We start from the raw sequence: 17037 nt of genomic DNA, 5'->3' as shown, positions 1-17037 counted from the left end.
TACTGCTAAGGGTCACACACTAAAATACTCACATCAGTCATTTGTTATAGACTGGTTACTTCTACATCCTGTTGATATTCTTTTATTTCCCAAACACTGCTGTCAGACTATTCTTCATAAACAGATGTCTAAGTAATATCCCTCTTGAATAGCTTTACAAGGATTGTCATATCTACCAGATTATGTGTTTATATAGCATACATATCTAGAACTCTATATATGCCTACGTATATATTTAATGTTCACGTATATGAATGCATTACATAAATATATCTACATCTATCTATCATCTATCTATCTGTATCTATTATCTATCATCTATCTATCTATCACCTATCTATCGTCTATCTATCTATCTATCTATCTATCTATCTATCATCTATCTATCTATCATCATCTATCTATCATCTATCTATCTCATATATCATCTTATATCATCTATCTATCATCTATCTATCTATCTATCTTTCTATCTTTCTATCTTTCTATCTTTCTATCTATCTATCTAATCTATATTACCCAGCATTTGTGACCCTGGCAGTATTTGAGGTACTTCCCAATAAAAATCTTGATTTGACTCTGAAGTCTCTTTCCTCACAATTCTTCTGTGGGACACTGTGTTTTACCCCAGATAACTTACTGAAAGCCTTCTGGATGCCTTCTTTTGGTAAATGTTGTTGTTCATGTGGTTTCTCCACACAGAATGCTTCCTCAAACATACTTATCCTCATGTACAACTGAAATGGTGTCCTTACTTCAAGTTCATTCTTAAATGTTCTAGCTTCCTTGATGCATTTCCAGATTATGTTGAAGAAGATAAAAATGCTCACTCACTTGAAACATTGCATATTTTATTTATGCCTTGAGGCCACTAATGGCCATATGTCATACTGAGTTTTCTTTTTTTTCTTTTCTTTTTTTAAGTTTTTTTTTAAATAATACTTTTTTATTATGTTATGTTAGTCACCATATGGTATATCCTTAGTTTTTGATGTAGTGTTCCATGATTCATTATTTGCATATAACACCCAGTGCACCATGCAATATACGCCCTCCTTAATACCCATCACCAGCCTATTCCATTCCCCCACTCCCCTCCCCTCTGAAGCCCTCAGTTTGTTTCCCAGAGTCCATAGTCTCTCATGGTTCATTCCCCCTTCTGTTTGCCTGCCCCCTTCATTCTTCCCTTCCTTCTCCTACCTATCTTCCTGCTATTTCCTATGTTCCATAAATGAGTGAGACCATATGATAATTGTCTTTCTCTGCTTGGCTTATTTCACTTAGCATAATCTCCTCCAGTCCCATCCATGTTGCTGCAAATGTTGGGTAATCATTCTTTCTGATGGCTGAGTAATATTCCATTGTATATATGGACCACATCTTCTTTATCCATTTGTCTGTTGGTGGGCATCTTGGCTCCTTCCACAATTTAGCTATTGTGGACAATGCTGCTATGAATATTGGGGTGCATATGGCCCTTCTCTTCACTATGTCTGTATTGTTGAGGTAAATACCCAGTAGCGCAATGGCTGGATCATAGGGTAGCTCAATTTTTAACTTTTTAAGAGACCTCCACACTGTTTTCCAAAGTGGCTGTACCAACTTGCATTCCCACCAACAATGTAAGAGGGATCCCCTTTCTCCACATCTTCTCTAGCATTTGTTATTTCCTGCCTTGTCCATTTTTGCCATTCTAACTGGTGTAAGGTGGTATCTCAATGTGGTTTTGATTTGAATTTCCCTGATGGCTAATGATTTTGAACATGTTCTCATGTGTCTGTTAGCCATTTGTATGTCTTCATTGGAAAAGTGTCAGTTCATATCTTCTGCCCATTTTTCGATTTGATTATTTGTTTCTCATGTATTGAGTTTGAGACGTTCTTTGTAGATCTTGGATACCAGTCTTTTATCTGTAGTGTCATTTGCATATATCTTCTGTCATTCCGTGGGCTGCCTCTTAGTTTTTACTACAAAGCTGTGATCACAAAGACAGCATGGTACTGGCACAAAAACAGACACATAGACCAATGGAACAGAATAGAGAACCCAGAAATGGACCCTCAGCTCTTTGGTCAACTAAGCTTTGACAAAGCAGGAAAAAACATCCAGTGGAAAAAAGACAGTCTCTTCAATAAAGGGTGCTGGGAAAATTGGACAGCTATATGCAAAAGAATGAAACTTTGCATCAAAACCAGGGATGTACTGTATGGTGACTAACATAATATAAAAAGAAAAAAAGAAGAAGAAGCAGCATTAAACAGATCCCCAGGTAACATGTGCACATGAAGGACTGGGAAGCATTGAGTTAGAGAAGGGCACAGCTGGGACATTGGCACTGCTCCCTGCTCATTAGACTAATAGAAGTTTCTTCTGCTTAACTAAAAAAAATAAAGTTAAATTAAAACTTTAAATAATAAAACAAATGGTGCTACAGCAATTAGACATTCACATGCAAAAAAAAATAATAATAACTTCAGTCTAAACCTCACACCTTATATAAAAACTCAGAATAGGGGCACCTGGCTGGCCCAGTTGGTAAAGCATCACTCTTGATCTCAGGGTTATGAGTTAGAGCCCCATGTTGGGTGTAGAGATTACCCAAAAATAAAATCTTTAGCAGGAAGATTGGTATGAGAAGGAAAGGAAGAATGAAGGGAGGTAAACAGAAGGGGGAATGAACCATGAGAGACTATGGACTCTGGGAAACAAACTGAGGGCTTCAGAGGGGAGAGAGGGTGGGGGACTGGGATAGGCCAGTGATGGGTATTAAGGAGGGCACATATTTCATGGTGCACTGGGTGTTATAAGCAAATAATGGATCATGGAACACTACATCAAAAATTAAGGATATACTGTATGGTGACTAACATAACATAATAAAAAATTATTATAAAAAAATTCAAAATAAAAATAGAAAAGTTAAAAATAATAATAATAAAATCTTAAAAAAAAACTCCAAATAGACCATAGATGTAAATGTAAAACTATAAAACTTTAAAACATAGGAGAAACTCTTTAGGATCTAGAGCTAAGCAGAGTTCTTGACACCAAAAGCATTCATAAAAATAAAAATTGATAAATTGGGCTTCATCAAAGTTAAAAAAAAACCACTTTGCTCTGCTAGAGGGAAACAAACCATAACAGACGTTAATGATAGAGAACAAACTGAGGGTTAATGGAGGGAGATGGATGGGGGATGGGCTAGATGGGCGATGGGTATTAAGGAGGGCACTTGTTATGATGAGTTCTGGCTGTTGTAGGTAGGTGATGAATCACTGAATTCTACTCCTAAAACCAATATTGCACTCTATATTAACTGGAATTTAAATAAAAATTTGAAAAACAAAAATAAAAAGATAATATAATGCTAAAAAAAGAAAAGAATGAAACTTGACCACTCTCTCACACCATACACAAAGATAAACTCCAAATGGATGAAAGATCTCTATGTGAGACAGGAATCCATCAAAATCATAGAGAACATAGGCTGCAACCTCTTTGACATCAGCCACAGCAACTTTTTTCGTGACACATCTCCAAAGGCAAGAGAAACAAAAGAAAAAATGAACTTGTGGGACTTCATCAAGATAAAAATCTGTACAGCCAAGAAAACAGTCATACTGAGTTTTCATCTATAAACTTTTTCGTTTTTCATTTCTGTTTATTTTTACTCTTTCAAAGTTTTTATTTTAATCACCCCATGCTTATCTTTAGTATACTCCTTAATCCCCACCACTTATCTTACCTGCCCCCCCCCCAACCACCTCCCCTCTGGTAACCATGAGTTTGTTCTCAGTAGTTAACAGTCTGTTTCTTGGTTTGTCTCTCTTACTCTTTTCCCCCTCCACCCTATTTGGTTTGTTTCTTAAATGTTACATATGAGTGAAATCATATGGTATTTGTCTTTCTCTGACTTATTCCTCTTAGCATTATACTTTCTAGCTCCATCCGTATCCTTGAAATGGCAAGATTTCATTCTTTTTGATGTTTGAATAATATTCCACTGTATATATATATATATATATATCACAAGTTCTTTATCCATTCATGGATTGATGGACACTTGGGCTATTTCCATATCTTGGCTATTGTAATTAATGCCCCTATGAACATAGGGGTGCCTGTATCCCTTTGAATTAGTGGTTTGTTTTCTTTGGGTAAATTCCTAGTAGTACACTTGCTGGATCATATGGTATTTCTATTTTTAACTTTTTGAGGAACTTCCATACTCTCTTCCACTGTACTGCACCAGTTTGCAGCCCTCTCCCCAACAGTGTAAGAGGGTTCCTTTTTCTCCTCATATTCACCAATACTTATTGTTTTTTATTTTAGCCATTCTGACAGGTCATATCTCATTGTGGTTTTGTTTTGCATTTCGCTGATGAGTGATGAGAGCCTTTTCACATGTCTGTTGGCTATCTGTATGTCTTTTTTGAAAAATGGCTGTTCATGTCTTCTGCCCATTTTTCAATTGGATTGTTTGTTTTTGGGTGTTGAGCTGTATAAGTTCTTTATATATTTTGGAGACTAACTCTGTATTGAATGTGTCATTTCCAAAATCTTCTCCCATTCTGTAGGCTGCTTTTTAGTTACGTTGATTCCTACCTCCTACCTCCCCTCATCAACCCTCAATTTCTTCTCCATAGTCTCTTAAGGCTTATTTCTTTCTCTCCCTTTTTCTCCTTCTCCCATATATTCATGTGTTTTGTTTCTTAAATTTCACATACTTTTGGGATCATATGGTATTTTTATTTCTCTGACTTATTTAACTTAGCATAATACACTTTCTCCATCCACGGCATTGCACATGGCAAGACTTCATTCTTTTTAATGGCTGAGTAATATTCTATTGTGTGTATATAGCACTTCTTCCTTATCGATTCATCAGTTGTTGGGTATATGGGCTCTCTCCATAGTTTGGCTATTATTAAAAATGCTGCTATAAACATTGGGGTGCATGTATCCCTTCAAATCTGTAGTTTTGAATTCTTTGGATAAATACCTAGTAATGCAATTATTTGGTTATAGGGTAGTTCTATTTTTAAGTTTTTGAGGAAACTTTAAACTGTTTTCTAGTGTCTATACCAATTTGTATTCCCACTAACAATGCAAGAGGGTTCCCCTTTCTCCACATCCTTCGCCAACACCTGTTGTTTCTTATGTTAATTTTGGCCTTTGTGACTAATGTGTAAGGTGATATCTCATCATGGTTTTGATTTTTATTTCCCTGATGATGAGTGATGTTAAGCACCTTTTCATGTGTCTCTGCCATCTGGATGTCTTCTTTGGATAATTGTCTATTAATTCTTCTGTTTATTTCTTAATTGGATTATTTGGTTTTTGGGTGTTGAGTTTAATAAGTTCTTTATAGATTTTGGATACTAATCCCTTATCAGATATGTCATTTGAAAATATCTTCTTCCATTCTGTAGGCTACCTTTTAGTTTTGTTGATTGTTTCTTTCACTGTGCCCAAGATTTTCTCTTGATGAAGTCCCAGTAGTTCATTTTGCTTTTGTTTCCCTTGTCTCCAGTGACTAATAAGAAGTTGCTACAGCCAAGGCCAAAGAGGTTTCTGCCTGCTTTCTCCTCTAGGATTTTGATGGTTTTCTATCTCACATTTAGGTCTTTCATCCGCTTCAAATATGTTTTTGTATATTGTGTAAGAAATTGGTCCAGTTTCATTCTTCTGCATGTTGTTGTCCAGTTTTCCCAACACCATTTGTTGAAGAGATTGTTTTTTTTCTATAGGATATTCTTTCCTGCTTTGTCTAAGATTAGTTTACTATATAGTTGTGAGTCCATTTCTGGGTTCTCTCTTCTCTTCCATTGATCTGTGTGTCTGCTTTTGTGCCAGTACCATACTGTCTTGAACACTGTAGCTCTGTAATATAGCTTGAAATCTGCAATCATCATGCCTCCAGTTTTGTTTTCTTTTTCAGGATTGCTTTGACTATTTGGGGTCATTTGTGGTTTCATAAAGATTTTAGAGGTTTTTTTTTTTTTTTTTTTTTTTTTTAGCTTGTGAAAAATGCTGTGGTATTTTGATAGGGATTGCATTGAATGTGTAGATAACTTCAGGTAGTATAGACATTTTAGCAATGTTCTTTCAACCCATGAGCATAGATTGCTTCTCCATTTGTCTGTGTCCTCTTCAATTTCTTTCATAAGCGATCTATAATTTTTAAAGTACAAATCTTTTACCTCTTTAGTTGGGTTTACTCCTAGGTATAATAATGTTTTTGGTGCAATTGCGAATGGGATTGATTCCTTGATTTCTTTTTTCTGCTGCTTAATTATTGGTGTATAGAAATGCAAAAGATTTATGCACATTGATTTTCTATCCTGTAACTTTGCTGAATTCATCTATAAGTTCTAGTAATTTTTTTTAGTGGAGTCTTTAGGGTTTTCTACTAGGACGATCATCTCATCGCAAAGAGTGAAAGTTTGACTTCCCTATCAGTTAGGATCCATTTTATTTCTTTTTGTTGTGTGATTGCTGAGGCGAAGACTTCCAGTACTATGTTAAATAGTAATGGTGAGAGTGGACATCCTTCTCTTTTCCTGACATAGGGGAAAGGCTCTAAGTTTTTCCCCATTGAGAATGATATTAGCTGTGTGTCTTCATATATGACCTATATGACGTTGAAGTATGTTCCATCTATCCCTACTTTGTTGAAAGCTTTTTATAAGAAAGTTTGCTATATTTTGTCAAATGCTGATTCTGCATCTATTCACAGGATCATATGGTTCTTATCCTTTCTTTTACTAATATGGTGTATCACATTGATTGATTTGTGAATTTTGAACCAACCCTGCAGCCCGGGAATAAATCCCCCTTGATTGTAGTGAATAATTCTTTAATGTACTGTTGAATTTGATTTGCTAATATATTATTGAATATTGAATCCATGTTCATCAAGGATATTTGCCCATAATTCCTCTTTTAGTGGGGTCTTTGGTTTTGGAATCAAGGTAATGCTGGCTATATAGAATGAGTTTGGAAGTTGTCTTTCCATTTCTATTTTTTGGAACAGTTTGAGAAGAATAGGTATAAACTCTTCTTTAAAGGTCTGGTGGAATTCCTCTTTGAAGCATCTGGCTTATGTCTTTTGTTTGATTTTGGATTTTGGATTACCGACTCAATTTCTTTGCTGGTGAGGAGTCTGTTCAAATTTTCTATTTCTTCCTTCTTCAGTTTTGACAGTTTGTATGTTTCGAGGAACTTGTTCATTTCTCCCAGGTTACCAGTTTTGGTTTTGTTTTTTAAGATTTTATTTATTTGAGAGAGAGAGAGAGAGAGATAAGATGAGTGGGAGGAGGGGCAGAGGGAGAAGGAGAATCAGAGACTCTGCTGAGCATGGAGCCCAACATGGGGCTCAATCCCAGGATCCTGAGATCACGACCTTAGCCAAAGTCACATGCTTAACTGACTGAGCCACCCAGGTACTCCTGTCCAGTCTGTGAGCAGACAATTTTTCATAGTATTCTCTTATACTTGTTTGTATTTCTGTAGTGTTGGTTCTGATCTCTCCTCTTTCATTTGTGATTTTATCTGTATAAGTCTTTTTTCTTTTTGATAAGTCTTGCTAGGGCTTTATCAATTTTATTAATTCTTTTGAAGAACTAGCTCATAATTTCGTTAATCTGTTCTGTTTTGTTTGTTTGTTTCTATATCATTTATTTCTGCTCTAATCTTTATAATTTCACTTCTGCTGCTGCCTTTAGGCTTTATTTGCGTTTCCTTTTCTAGCTCTTTTAAGTGTAAGGTTAGGTTTTCTATTTGAGACTTTTCTAAACAGAAAATCAACAAGGAAACAATGGCTTTGATTGATACACTGGACCAGATAGACTTAACAGATATATTCAGAACATTACATTGGAAAGCAGCAGAATACACATTCTTTTGGAGTGCACATGGAACATTCTCCAGATTAGATCATATATTAGGTCACAAATCAGCCCTCAACAAGTACAAAAAGATTGAGAGCATACCATGCATATTTTCAGACTCTAATTCTATGAAACTTGAAGTCAAACACAAGACAAGTAATTGGAAAGACCACAAGTATATGGCGGTTAAAGAACATCCTACTAAAGAATGAATGGGGTAACCAGGAAATTAAAGAAGAAATAAAAAAAATATATGGAAGCAAATGAAAAAGAAAAAAGACAGTTCAATACCTTTGGGATGCAGCAAAGCAGTCCTAAGAGGGAAGTACATTGCAATACAATTCTACCTCAAGAAGCAAGAAAAGTCTTGATTTTGTATCCTGCAACTTTACTGAACTGATTTGTCAGTTCTAGCAGTTTTTTGGTGGAGTCTCTTTTGGGTTTTCTATATAGAGAATCATGTCATCTGCAAATAGTGAAAGTTTTACTTCTTCCTCACTGATTTGGATACTTTTTATTTCTTTTTGTTGTCTGATTGCTGTGGATAGGACTTCCAGTACTACGTTGAATAAAAGTGGTGAAAGTGGACATCCTTGTCTTGTTCCTGACCACAGAGGAGAAGCTTCAGTTTTTCCTCATTGAGGATGATGTTAGCTGTGGGCTTTTCATAGATGGTGTTTACTTTGTAGCAGCATGTTCCCTCTAAACTTACTTTGTTCAGTATTTTTATCATGAATGGATGTAGTATTTTGTCAAATTCTTTTTCTGTGTCTATTGAAATGATCATATGATTCTTATCCTTTCTCTTACAGATGTGATATATCACATTGATTGATTTGCAAAGATTGAACCATTCTTCCAAACCAGGAATAAATCCCACTTGATCATGATGAATGACTTTGTTAATGCAATGTTGGGTTCAGTTTGCTAGTATTTTGCTGAGAATTTTTATGTCTATGTTCATCAGAGATACTGGCCTGAAGTTGTCTTTTTTTGTTGTTGTGTATTTATCTGGTTTTGGTAGCAAGGTAATGCTGCTCATAGAATGACTTTGGAAAATTTTCTTCCTTTTCTATTTTTTGGAATAGTTTGAGAAGAATAGGTATTAACTCTTCTTTAAATGTCTGGTAGGATTTGCCTGTGAAGCCCTGTGGTCCTCAACTTTTGTTTGTCAGGAGTTTTTTGACAACTGATTCAATTTCTTAGCTGGTATTTGGTTTGTTCAACTTTCCCACTTCTTCCTATTTCAGTATTTGTAGATTATATGTTCTCAGGAACTTATCCATTTCTTCTAGGCTGTCCAATATTTGGCATATAATTTTTCATAATATTCTAATCCTTTGTATTTCTGTGACGTTGTTTGTTATTTCTCCTCTCATTTGTGATTTTAATTATTTGGGTTCTTCTGGTTTTTTCTTGATAAATCTGGCTAGAGACATCAATTTTATTGCTCTTTCAAAGAAACAGCTCCTGGTTTCATTGGTCTGTTCTAGTGTTTTTTTTTTTTTTTTAATGTTCTATATCACTTATTTCCACTCTGCTCTTTATTATTTCCTTCCTTTTGCTGGCTTTATGTTTTGTTTGTTGCTCTTTTTCTAACTCCTTTCGTTGTAAGGTTAGGTTATTTTAGGTTTTTCTTGAGGTAGGCTCTATTGCTATAAACTTCTTTCTTAAAAATTTTTTTGTTGCATCCCAAAGGGTTTGAACCATTGTGTTTTCATTTTCATTTTTTTCCGTGTACTTTCTAACTTCTTTTTTTATTTCCTGGTTAACCCGATCATCTTTAGTAGCATATTATTTAACTTCTATGTTATTGTGGTCTATTTTTTAAAAATTATTATTAGGTTAGTCACCATACAGTACATCATTAGTTTTTGATGTAATGTTCAATGATTCACTAGTTGCATATAACACCCAATGCTCATCACAACATGTGTCCTCCTTAATATCCATCAGCTGGCTACCCCATCCCCCACCTTCTCCCCTCTGAAACCCTTAATTTGTTTCCTGAAGTCCATAGTCTCTCATGTTTTGTCTCCCTTTCTCATTTCTTCCCCTTTACTTTTCCCTCCCTTCCCCTATGGTCCTCTGTGGTATCCCTTATGTTCCACATATGAGTGAAACTGTATAACTGTCTTTCTCTGCTTGACTTATTCCATTTAGCATAATCTCCTCCAGTCTCATCCATGTCAATGCAAATGTTGGGTAATAATCATTTCTGATGGCTAAGTAATATTCCATTGTATATATGGACCACATCTTCTTTATCCATTCATCTGTTGAACAACATCTCAACTTTTTCATCAGTTTGAATATTGTGAACATTGCTGCTATGAATATTGGGGTGCATATGCCCTTTCTTTTCACTACATCTGTATCTTTGGGATAAATACCTAGTAGTGCAATTGCTGTGTCGTAGGGCAGCTCTATTTTTAACTTTTTGAGGAACTGCCATACTGTTTTCCAAAGTGGCAGTACCAACTTTCATTCCCACCAACAGTGTAAGAGGGTTCCCCTTTCTCTACATCCTTGCCAACATTTGTTGTTTCCTGCCTTGTTAATTTTTGCTATTCTAACTGGTGTAACGTGGTATCTTATTGTGGTTTTGATTTGAATTTCCCTGATGGCTAGTGATGTTGAAAGTTTTTTCATGTGTCTGTTACCATTTACTCTTATAAATGAAAATTTCTGATCACCTAGAGCACTGATGCTTATATCAATTGGCAGTGTCTTCTTTTACACTGAATATTAATGTTCTTCCTAATAGTATTGGTAAATGGTTCAGTGGATGACTGACTGGTTCAGTATGGTGACTAACATAATAAAAAATTATTATAAAAAATAAAATCATGTATGATTAGCTCAGATAAGATCATACTCTTCAGAGCACTCAGAACATCAAAATTTATACATTGAAATTTGCATAAATATGTCAGAGGTGCCATTAATAGTGGAAAATAGGGACATAATATACAATATCTGTGATGACTTGATGTTTATGATTTCAGAGTCTCTAATGCCATATGAGATACCTAGACTTCTCATACAAGTTCAAATCTACAATGCCCAGAAGAATAATTTAGTTTTGTCCTAAGGAGAAGCCTTGGGTGCTACTGGGAGAATTTAATTCTTCATTTCTTCCTCTTCTGGCAAAAAGCCCACAGTTGTACAACTGGTTGACTCTTGTGCTTGAAAGAAATTGATATAAATAACACTTTCCTGAGCTTGTTAAATGAAGCCTCCAAAGTGAATCAGTGTGCAAGGAGTTGCTACCCATGTTATGGTCATTTCAGGGCTACTGTGTTTTTTATCTACTTCAGAAAGCCTAACACTTCAAATGAATTTCCTCAATTTCTTATAAGATATGGGTAAGAGAGAAATGATTACTCTTAAAGTCATTATTCTTTATATATAAAGTTGATATACTATTACATTTATAATAATTTTAGATTGGGTTTACAAGCGCCAAAAAGCCAGGTGATTAATAGAAAACAAATGGTGAATAATTTACATATTAAATTTTAATGACTGTCTCTAGTAAAGCAAAATAGCTGCAAGACTGAATTAATTCCTTTAACAATGTTTTATTATTGATTAACATACCTATAACGAGTTTATAAGTATTCAGGAACTAGAGTCTTAAATAATTTAAAGTACATTTAAAAATCATTTCATAATGATTCCTATGTAAGAAACCTTTCTGCTTATTCTGATTAAAAGCTCCAGTACGTTTAAGTGGTCACATTTTCTGTTTTAATCTTTTAAGGTAAGTCACTTGCATATTAACACTATCCTATCTCCCACTTCTGACAAGTGTTTCATTGACTATATACATGTAGCAGGAAATAGGCAGTACGTGCTCCCTCTTTGCTCTATTCAGGATTTATAGCTTAATACGTACCTACATAAACTGAATTTGAGATTTTTAAATTATTTAGTGATTAAGAATTGCCTAGAAAAGAGACTTTTCCAAATAAAAATACATTTACCAAGTGAAATTATTGGCTTTGTTATTTATATCATCTGTATTCCACTCCATTTTGGCTCAATCTTATTCTGCTAAAACACTGGTAGAAGAAAGGTGCTCTCAAGTAAAACCATAAGGATTTCTAGAAAAAGTCAGTTCTAATCACTGTAATAACACATGTAAAGAAACTTTTAAATATGAAAAACCTTTCAGTCAGTGCTAATATATTTTTGAACAAAGTTTTTGAAATAAAATCTAACCTGAAAATCTCTTGCACACACATATCGATAGAAAAATAAATTTGGAAATTTGAATTAAAAAAAAAAAGAATGAAAAGATTCCCAATGTTGACAACTTTAAATGACAACCAGGGTTAAAGTAAACATTTATCCCCAAACTCTGGACCTTTCCTTCTTTGTTATCCTTAGTCTTTTCTGATACATTCTTTTTTTCTTTTAAGGATTCACTTATTTATTTTAGAGAATTAGAGAGAGAGTGTGCAATTTGTGGGAGGGACAGAGGGAGAGAGCAAATCCTCAAGCAGACTCCCTACTGAGTGCAGAGTCCAATGTGTAACTCAATCCCAGGACTCTGAGGTCATGACCTTAGCTGAAATCAAAAGTCATGTCTTAACCCGCTGAGCCACCAGGTACCCCTGATATATTCTTTTTTTTTTTTTTTATTTTAAAGATTTTATTTATTTATTTGACAGAGATAGAGACAGCCAGTGAGAGAGGGAACACAAGCAGGGGGAGTGGGAGAGGAAGAAGCAGGCTCATAGCAGAGGAGCCTGACGTGGGGCTCGATCCCATTACGCCGGGATCACGCCCTGAGCTGAAGGCAGACGCTTAACTACTGTGCCACCCAGGCGCCCCACCCCTGATATATTCTTAATCTTTCTTCTTTGCTTGTCTTTTCTGCACTTATCCATCCGTGTGTCTATTATTCTCTGCCTATTTCTGTTCATGCATCTTGTGATCTTCACCCACCCAAACTTCTTCTGCTGACTTCTTTCTCTTTTTCATGGCTTCCTCTCTATTTCTCTTTTGAGAACTCTTATTAAAACAATATCAAGGAAAAATGTTCTATTTGTCCACCTGCAGTAGACATATAACACCTGTCATCTACATTCTTGGAGTAGTTAATGTCACTTTCCTGCTCACTGTGGTGCAACTTTGTTACCCATTCACTGCTCATTATTCTCCGGCCTCCACTGCATCACATAACAGAAATTGCTCTTGTTAAAGACACTAAACATCTCTTAGCTTCCATGCTCAATCACACCTGTTCACTCCTTGTCTTAGTAGAGCATTTATTTTAGTGATTGGCACCATAATTTTTTTTGTCCTTCTTGAGTATCTTCCTCTTTTTGTTTTCATGATGCTCATCTGTCCTGCTTTCCTTCTGTTCTTGATCATTCTGCTTTGTATCCTTTCCTGGTCTATCCCTGTCTTTATTCATTGCCAGTCAGAACTATTAGTTTCAACAAGAAATTATTTTTTGCAATGAAATCTAACATAGAAATACTGGGATTAAAGAAATCAGCTGGAAAAAAATGAGCTTTGCGTGGCACAAAGATTATGTGTTAGAAAAGAGGATCAGGTTGGCTGTCTAAAAGTGACATCTTCACTCCCCTTTAATATACTTTGTCAGTTTAGTTACTCACCATTCTCTTCACTTTATGTATTCTCCAATAGATAGGTATACATAAGTATGCCTTCAGTCTACCCCAATGACTTCCAATTCATGGTTTGTAGTAGACTAAAACTACAAAGTACACATGCACTGGATGTCCACAAACTGGCACTGAATCTAAGTTCTCAAATTTTGACAAGAAAAATACCAGTTGCCAAGTGACTCCTCCATTCTACACTGACTAACTCTTTACCTGCAATGTGTCAGAGAGGCACTGCATCTACCTTCGGAACTCCTTTCCATCTGTCTCTTCATCTTCCCATCAATCTCAAATCCATTTAACACATGGATTATCCATGTCACATGTGTTTGAGTCACCTAGAGATCAAGTAGAATACAGATTATTAGCCTTAATAATTGATTCACTAAACTAATATCTACAATAAATCCTCAAATCTATATTTTGCATAAGAGTTTCCCCAGATAATTCCAATGTGTAATCTGGGGAACCTTTTATGCAAAGTATAGATTTGAGGTTTTACTCTAGGTTCTAGTTTGAGAACACTAAAGAGAAATAGTCACTTCTTCTTGACTAGTATTCCTTATTTCTTTTTTTTTTTTTTAAAGATTTCATTGATTTATTTGACAGAGAGAGACAGCCAGCGAGAGAGGGAACACAAGCAGGGGAAGTGGGAGAGGAAGAAGCAGGCTCCCATGGAGCAGGGTGCCCAATGTGGGGCTTGATCCCAGGACCCTGGGATCATACCCCAAGCTGAAGGCAGATGCTTAATGACTGAGCCACCCAGGCACCCCCTTGACTAGTATTCCTGACCCTAATTTCCCCCTATCTGTAGCCTATTTTCTACACCACCACATATTCATTTAAAAAATAATCTACCAGTATTGCTCCCTTCTCTTAAGTTTCAGTGCATGCTTATTCCCTGATGAATAATATTCATGATCCTTCACATGCTATTTACCTCATTTTATTCCTGAGGCCCTTCAAGCTGCTTTTCCCTTCACCCTACATCCACATCCCAAACAGAAAATTTCTGTATCACACCCATCCTATTGCATAAATTTAGGACATATTACAATGTCTTTCATTTCCACAATTCTGTTCATTGCTGCAAATTTTAAAAATTGAAATAATTGCACTTATTTTCAAGCCCTCAAAATAGATTCCAAGCAATACAGAGGCAATAGACATAATCAAGAGAGTATTCTATGTGCATAATTTTATTTCAACTCTCCTCCCCATATTTTCATGTTATAAACTGAGTGAATTCTTTTTCCCATTTACTAAATTTCATTTCAGGCAACACCCAGTGAGGATATGGAAAAGGAACATGGAAAAGGACATGGAAATGCAACATTGCTGACAGATTTGATTCTCACAGGACTCACATATGAGCCCCAGTGGCAAATCCCCCTGTTCCTGGTGTTCTTGGTTATCTATCTTCTCACCATGGTGGGGAATCTTGGTCTGATTGCTCTCATATGGAATGACCCTCAGCTTCACATCCCCATGTACTTATTCCTTGGGAGTTTGGCATTTGTGGATGCTTGGTTATCGTCCACGGTATCCCCCAAGATGCTGGTCAACTTCTTTGCCAAGAGCAAGATGATCTCTCTCTCTGAGTGCATGATACAGTTTTTTTCCCTTGCACTTAGTGTAACCACGGAATGCTTTTTGCTGGCAACAATGGCATATGATCGTTATGTGGCCATATGCAAACCACTACTTTATCCAGTCATTATGTCCAATACCCTGTGCATCCGGCTGATACGTTTGTCATTTTTAGGTGGCCTTCTTCATGCCACAATTCATAACGCTTTTTTATTCAGATTAACCTTCTGCAATTCCATCATAGTACATCACTTTTACTGTGACATTATACCATTGCTTAAGATTTCTTGTACTGACCCTTCTATCAATTATCTGATAGTGTTTATTTTTGCTGGGTCAATACAGATGTTCACCATTCTGATAGTTCTCGTCTCCTACACACTAGTTCTCTTTACAATCTTAAAAAAGAAGTCTCTACAAGGGATAAGGAAAGCCTTCTCCACATGTGGAGCCCATCTCTTATCTGTCTCTTTATACTATGGTGCTCTTGTCTTCATGTATGTGCGCCCCATATCTACACAATCAGAAGATCAAGATATGATGGACTCTCTATTTTACACTGTCATAATTCCTTTCTTAAATCCAATTATCTACAGCTTGAGAAATAAGAAAGTCATAGATTCATTGAGAAAGATATTAAAGAGAAATTCTTAGAACTCACATTAATATCTGTTCTCCTGTCATTGAAATGACACAAACTGTACAGATGACATATTTGCATGTGTTGATTACTGTTCAGTGTTTGCAGTTATAATTCTCCTAATGTTTAAATGACTTAAGGTGAGAGTACAAATAAATATATGTATATGTAGTCAAAACATAGAGGGAATTTTAATCGTGTTCATGACATAAAAATAATTTAAAAGGAAACAAAATTTTTACCTGTTTGCATGTTTCAATGTGGCTTCATAAATGCATTAAACCTTATAATAGGATAATTTCTCTAAAAAGAATTTGAATATGATATATTTGACAGCCATACAACTATGCGGCCTGAAGACTCACATTGCATTTATTCCATATTGGAGTCAGGGTTGTGTTTGAGTGAACAGAGACTAAAAAGTATAATGAATGATCAGATTTCAGGTTCACCTCTGCCCTTCCTCTCTCACCGTTGATTACCTACACCCTTCAACTGTTATCACTGAGGTCCTCACATTAAAACTACTCACTTCTGTCATTTGCTGTAATATTGTTACTTTTTCTACATCCTGTTGATATTCTCTTACTTCCAAAACATTGACTAAATAATATCCTACTTCAGCAACTTTTCATGGATTGTCATATCTATGAGATTATTATATATGGTATAATATCTAGAATGCTATATATGCATATGCATATGTTTATTCATATATGTATATGTACAAAATAAATGCTATACAAATATATCTACATACATATTATATAGATTGTATATTTCCCGGGCAGATTATTTATTTGCTATGTGTTGATTATTTTGTTGTTGTTGTTGATATAAATATTTTTTAAAGCTATTATTTATTGATATGAGAGAGAGAGCTAGAGAGCATGCAAGAGCAGGGGAGAGGGGCAGAGGGAGAAGCAGACTTCCCACCGAGCAGGGAGCCCAACACGGGGCTACATCCCAGGACCCTGGGATCATGACCTGAGCCAATGGGCTTAACCATCTGAGCCACATAGGTGCCCCTGTTGTTGTTCTTTGTTGTTGTTTAAAGTAGGCTGTATGCCTAGTGTGGGGCCCAACACAGGGCCTGATCTCACAACCCTGAGATCAAGACCCCAGCTGAGATCAAGAGTGAGATACCCAACTGACTGAATCACTCAGGTGCCCCTCTGTTGATTAGTTTTAAACATTTTTTGCAGTTATAATTGCCCTCGTGCTAATGACTTTAAGTGAGAGTACAAATAAACATCTTTAATATATGTGTATG

The 17037-nt window shown here is 35.7% G+C and overlaps 1 protein-coding gene across 1 annotated transcript; it reads left to right on the top strand.

The window, feature by feature from the left end:
* The first annotated feature begins 10668 nt into the window (after positions 1–10668).
* LOC113249572 (olfactory receptor 5H2-like) lies at positions 10669–15778 on the top strand. Its single transcript, XM_048215071.1, has 2 exons — positions 10669–10701; positions 14813–15778. The coding sequence occupies exons 1-2, from the start codon at positions 10669–10671 to the stop codon at positions 15776–15778; spliced, it is 999 nt and encodes a 332-aa protein (XP_048071028.1).
* Positions 15779–17037: the final 1259 nt, after the last annotated feature.

The sequence above is a fragment of the Ursus arctos genome, unplaced genomic scaffold (genome assembly GCF_023065955.2).
Source record: "Ursus arctos isolate Adak ecotype North America unplaced genomic scaffold, UrsArc2.0 scaffold_4, whole genome shotgun sequence".
In the NCBI taxonomy this organism is placed as follows: Eukaryota; Metazoa; Chordata; class Mammalia; order Carnivora; family Ursidae; genus Ursus; species Ursus arctos.
The sequence above is the reverse complement of the archived record's forward strand: the minus strand, read 5'-3'. Positions and strand labels throughout refer to the sequence as shown.

Bases quoted from the DNA above. Each gene is read 5' to 3' on its own strand.
- LOC113249572 (XM_048215071.1), top strand. From the start codon at position 10,669: ATGGTTCAGTGGATGACTGACTGGTTCAGTATG. The intron at 10,702-14,812 runs GTGACTAACATA...ATTTCATTTCAG, and splicing joins TGACTGACTGGTTCAGTATG to GCAACACCCAGTGAGGATAT.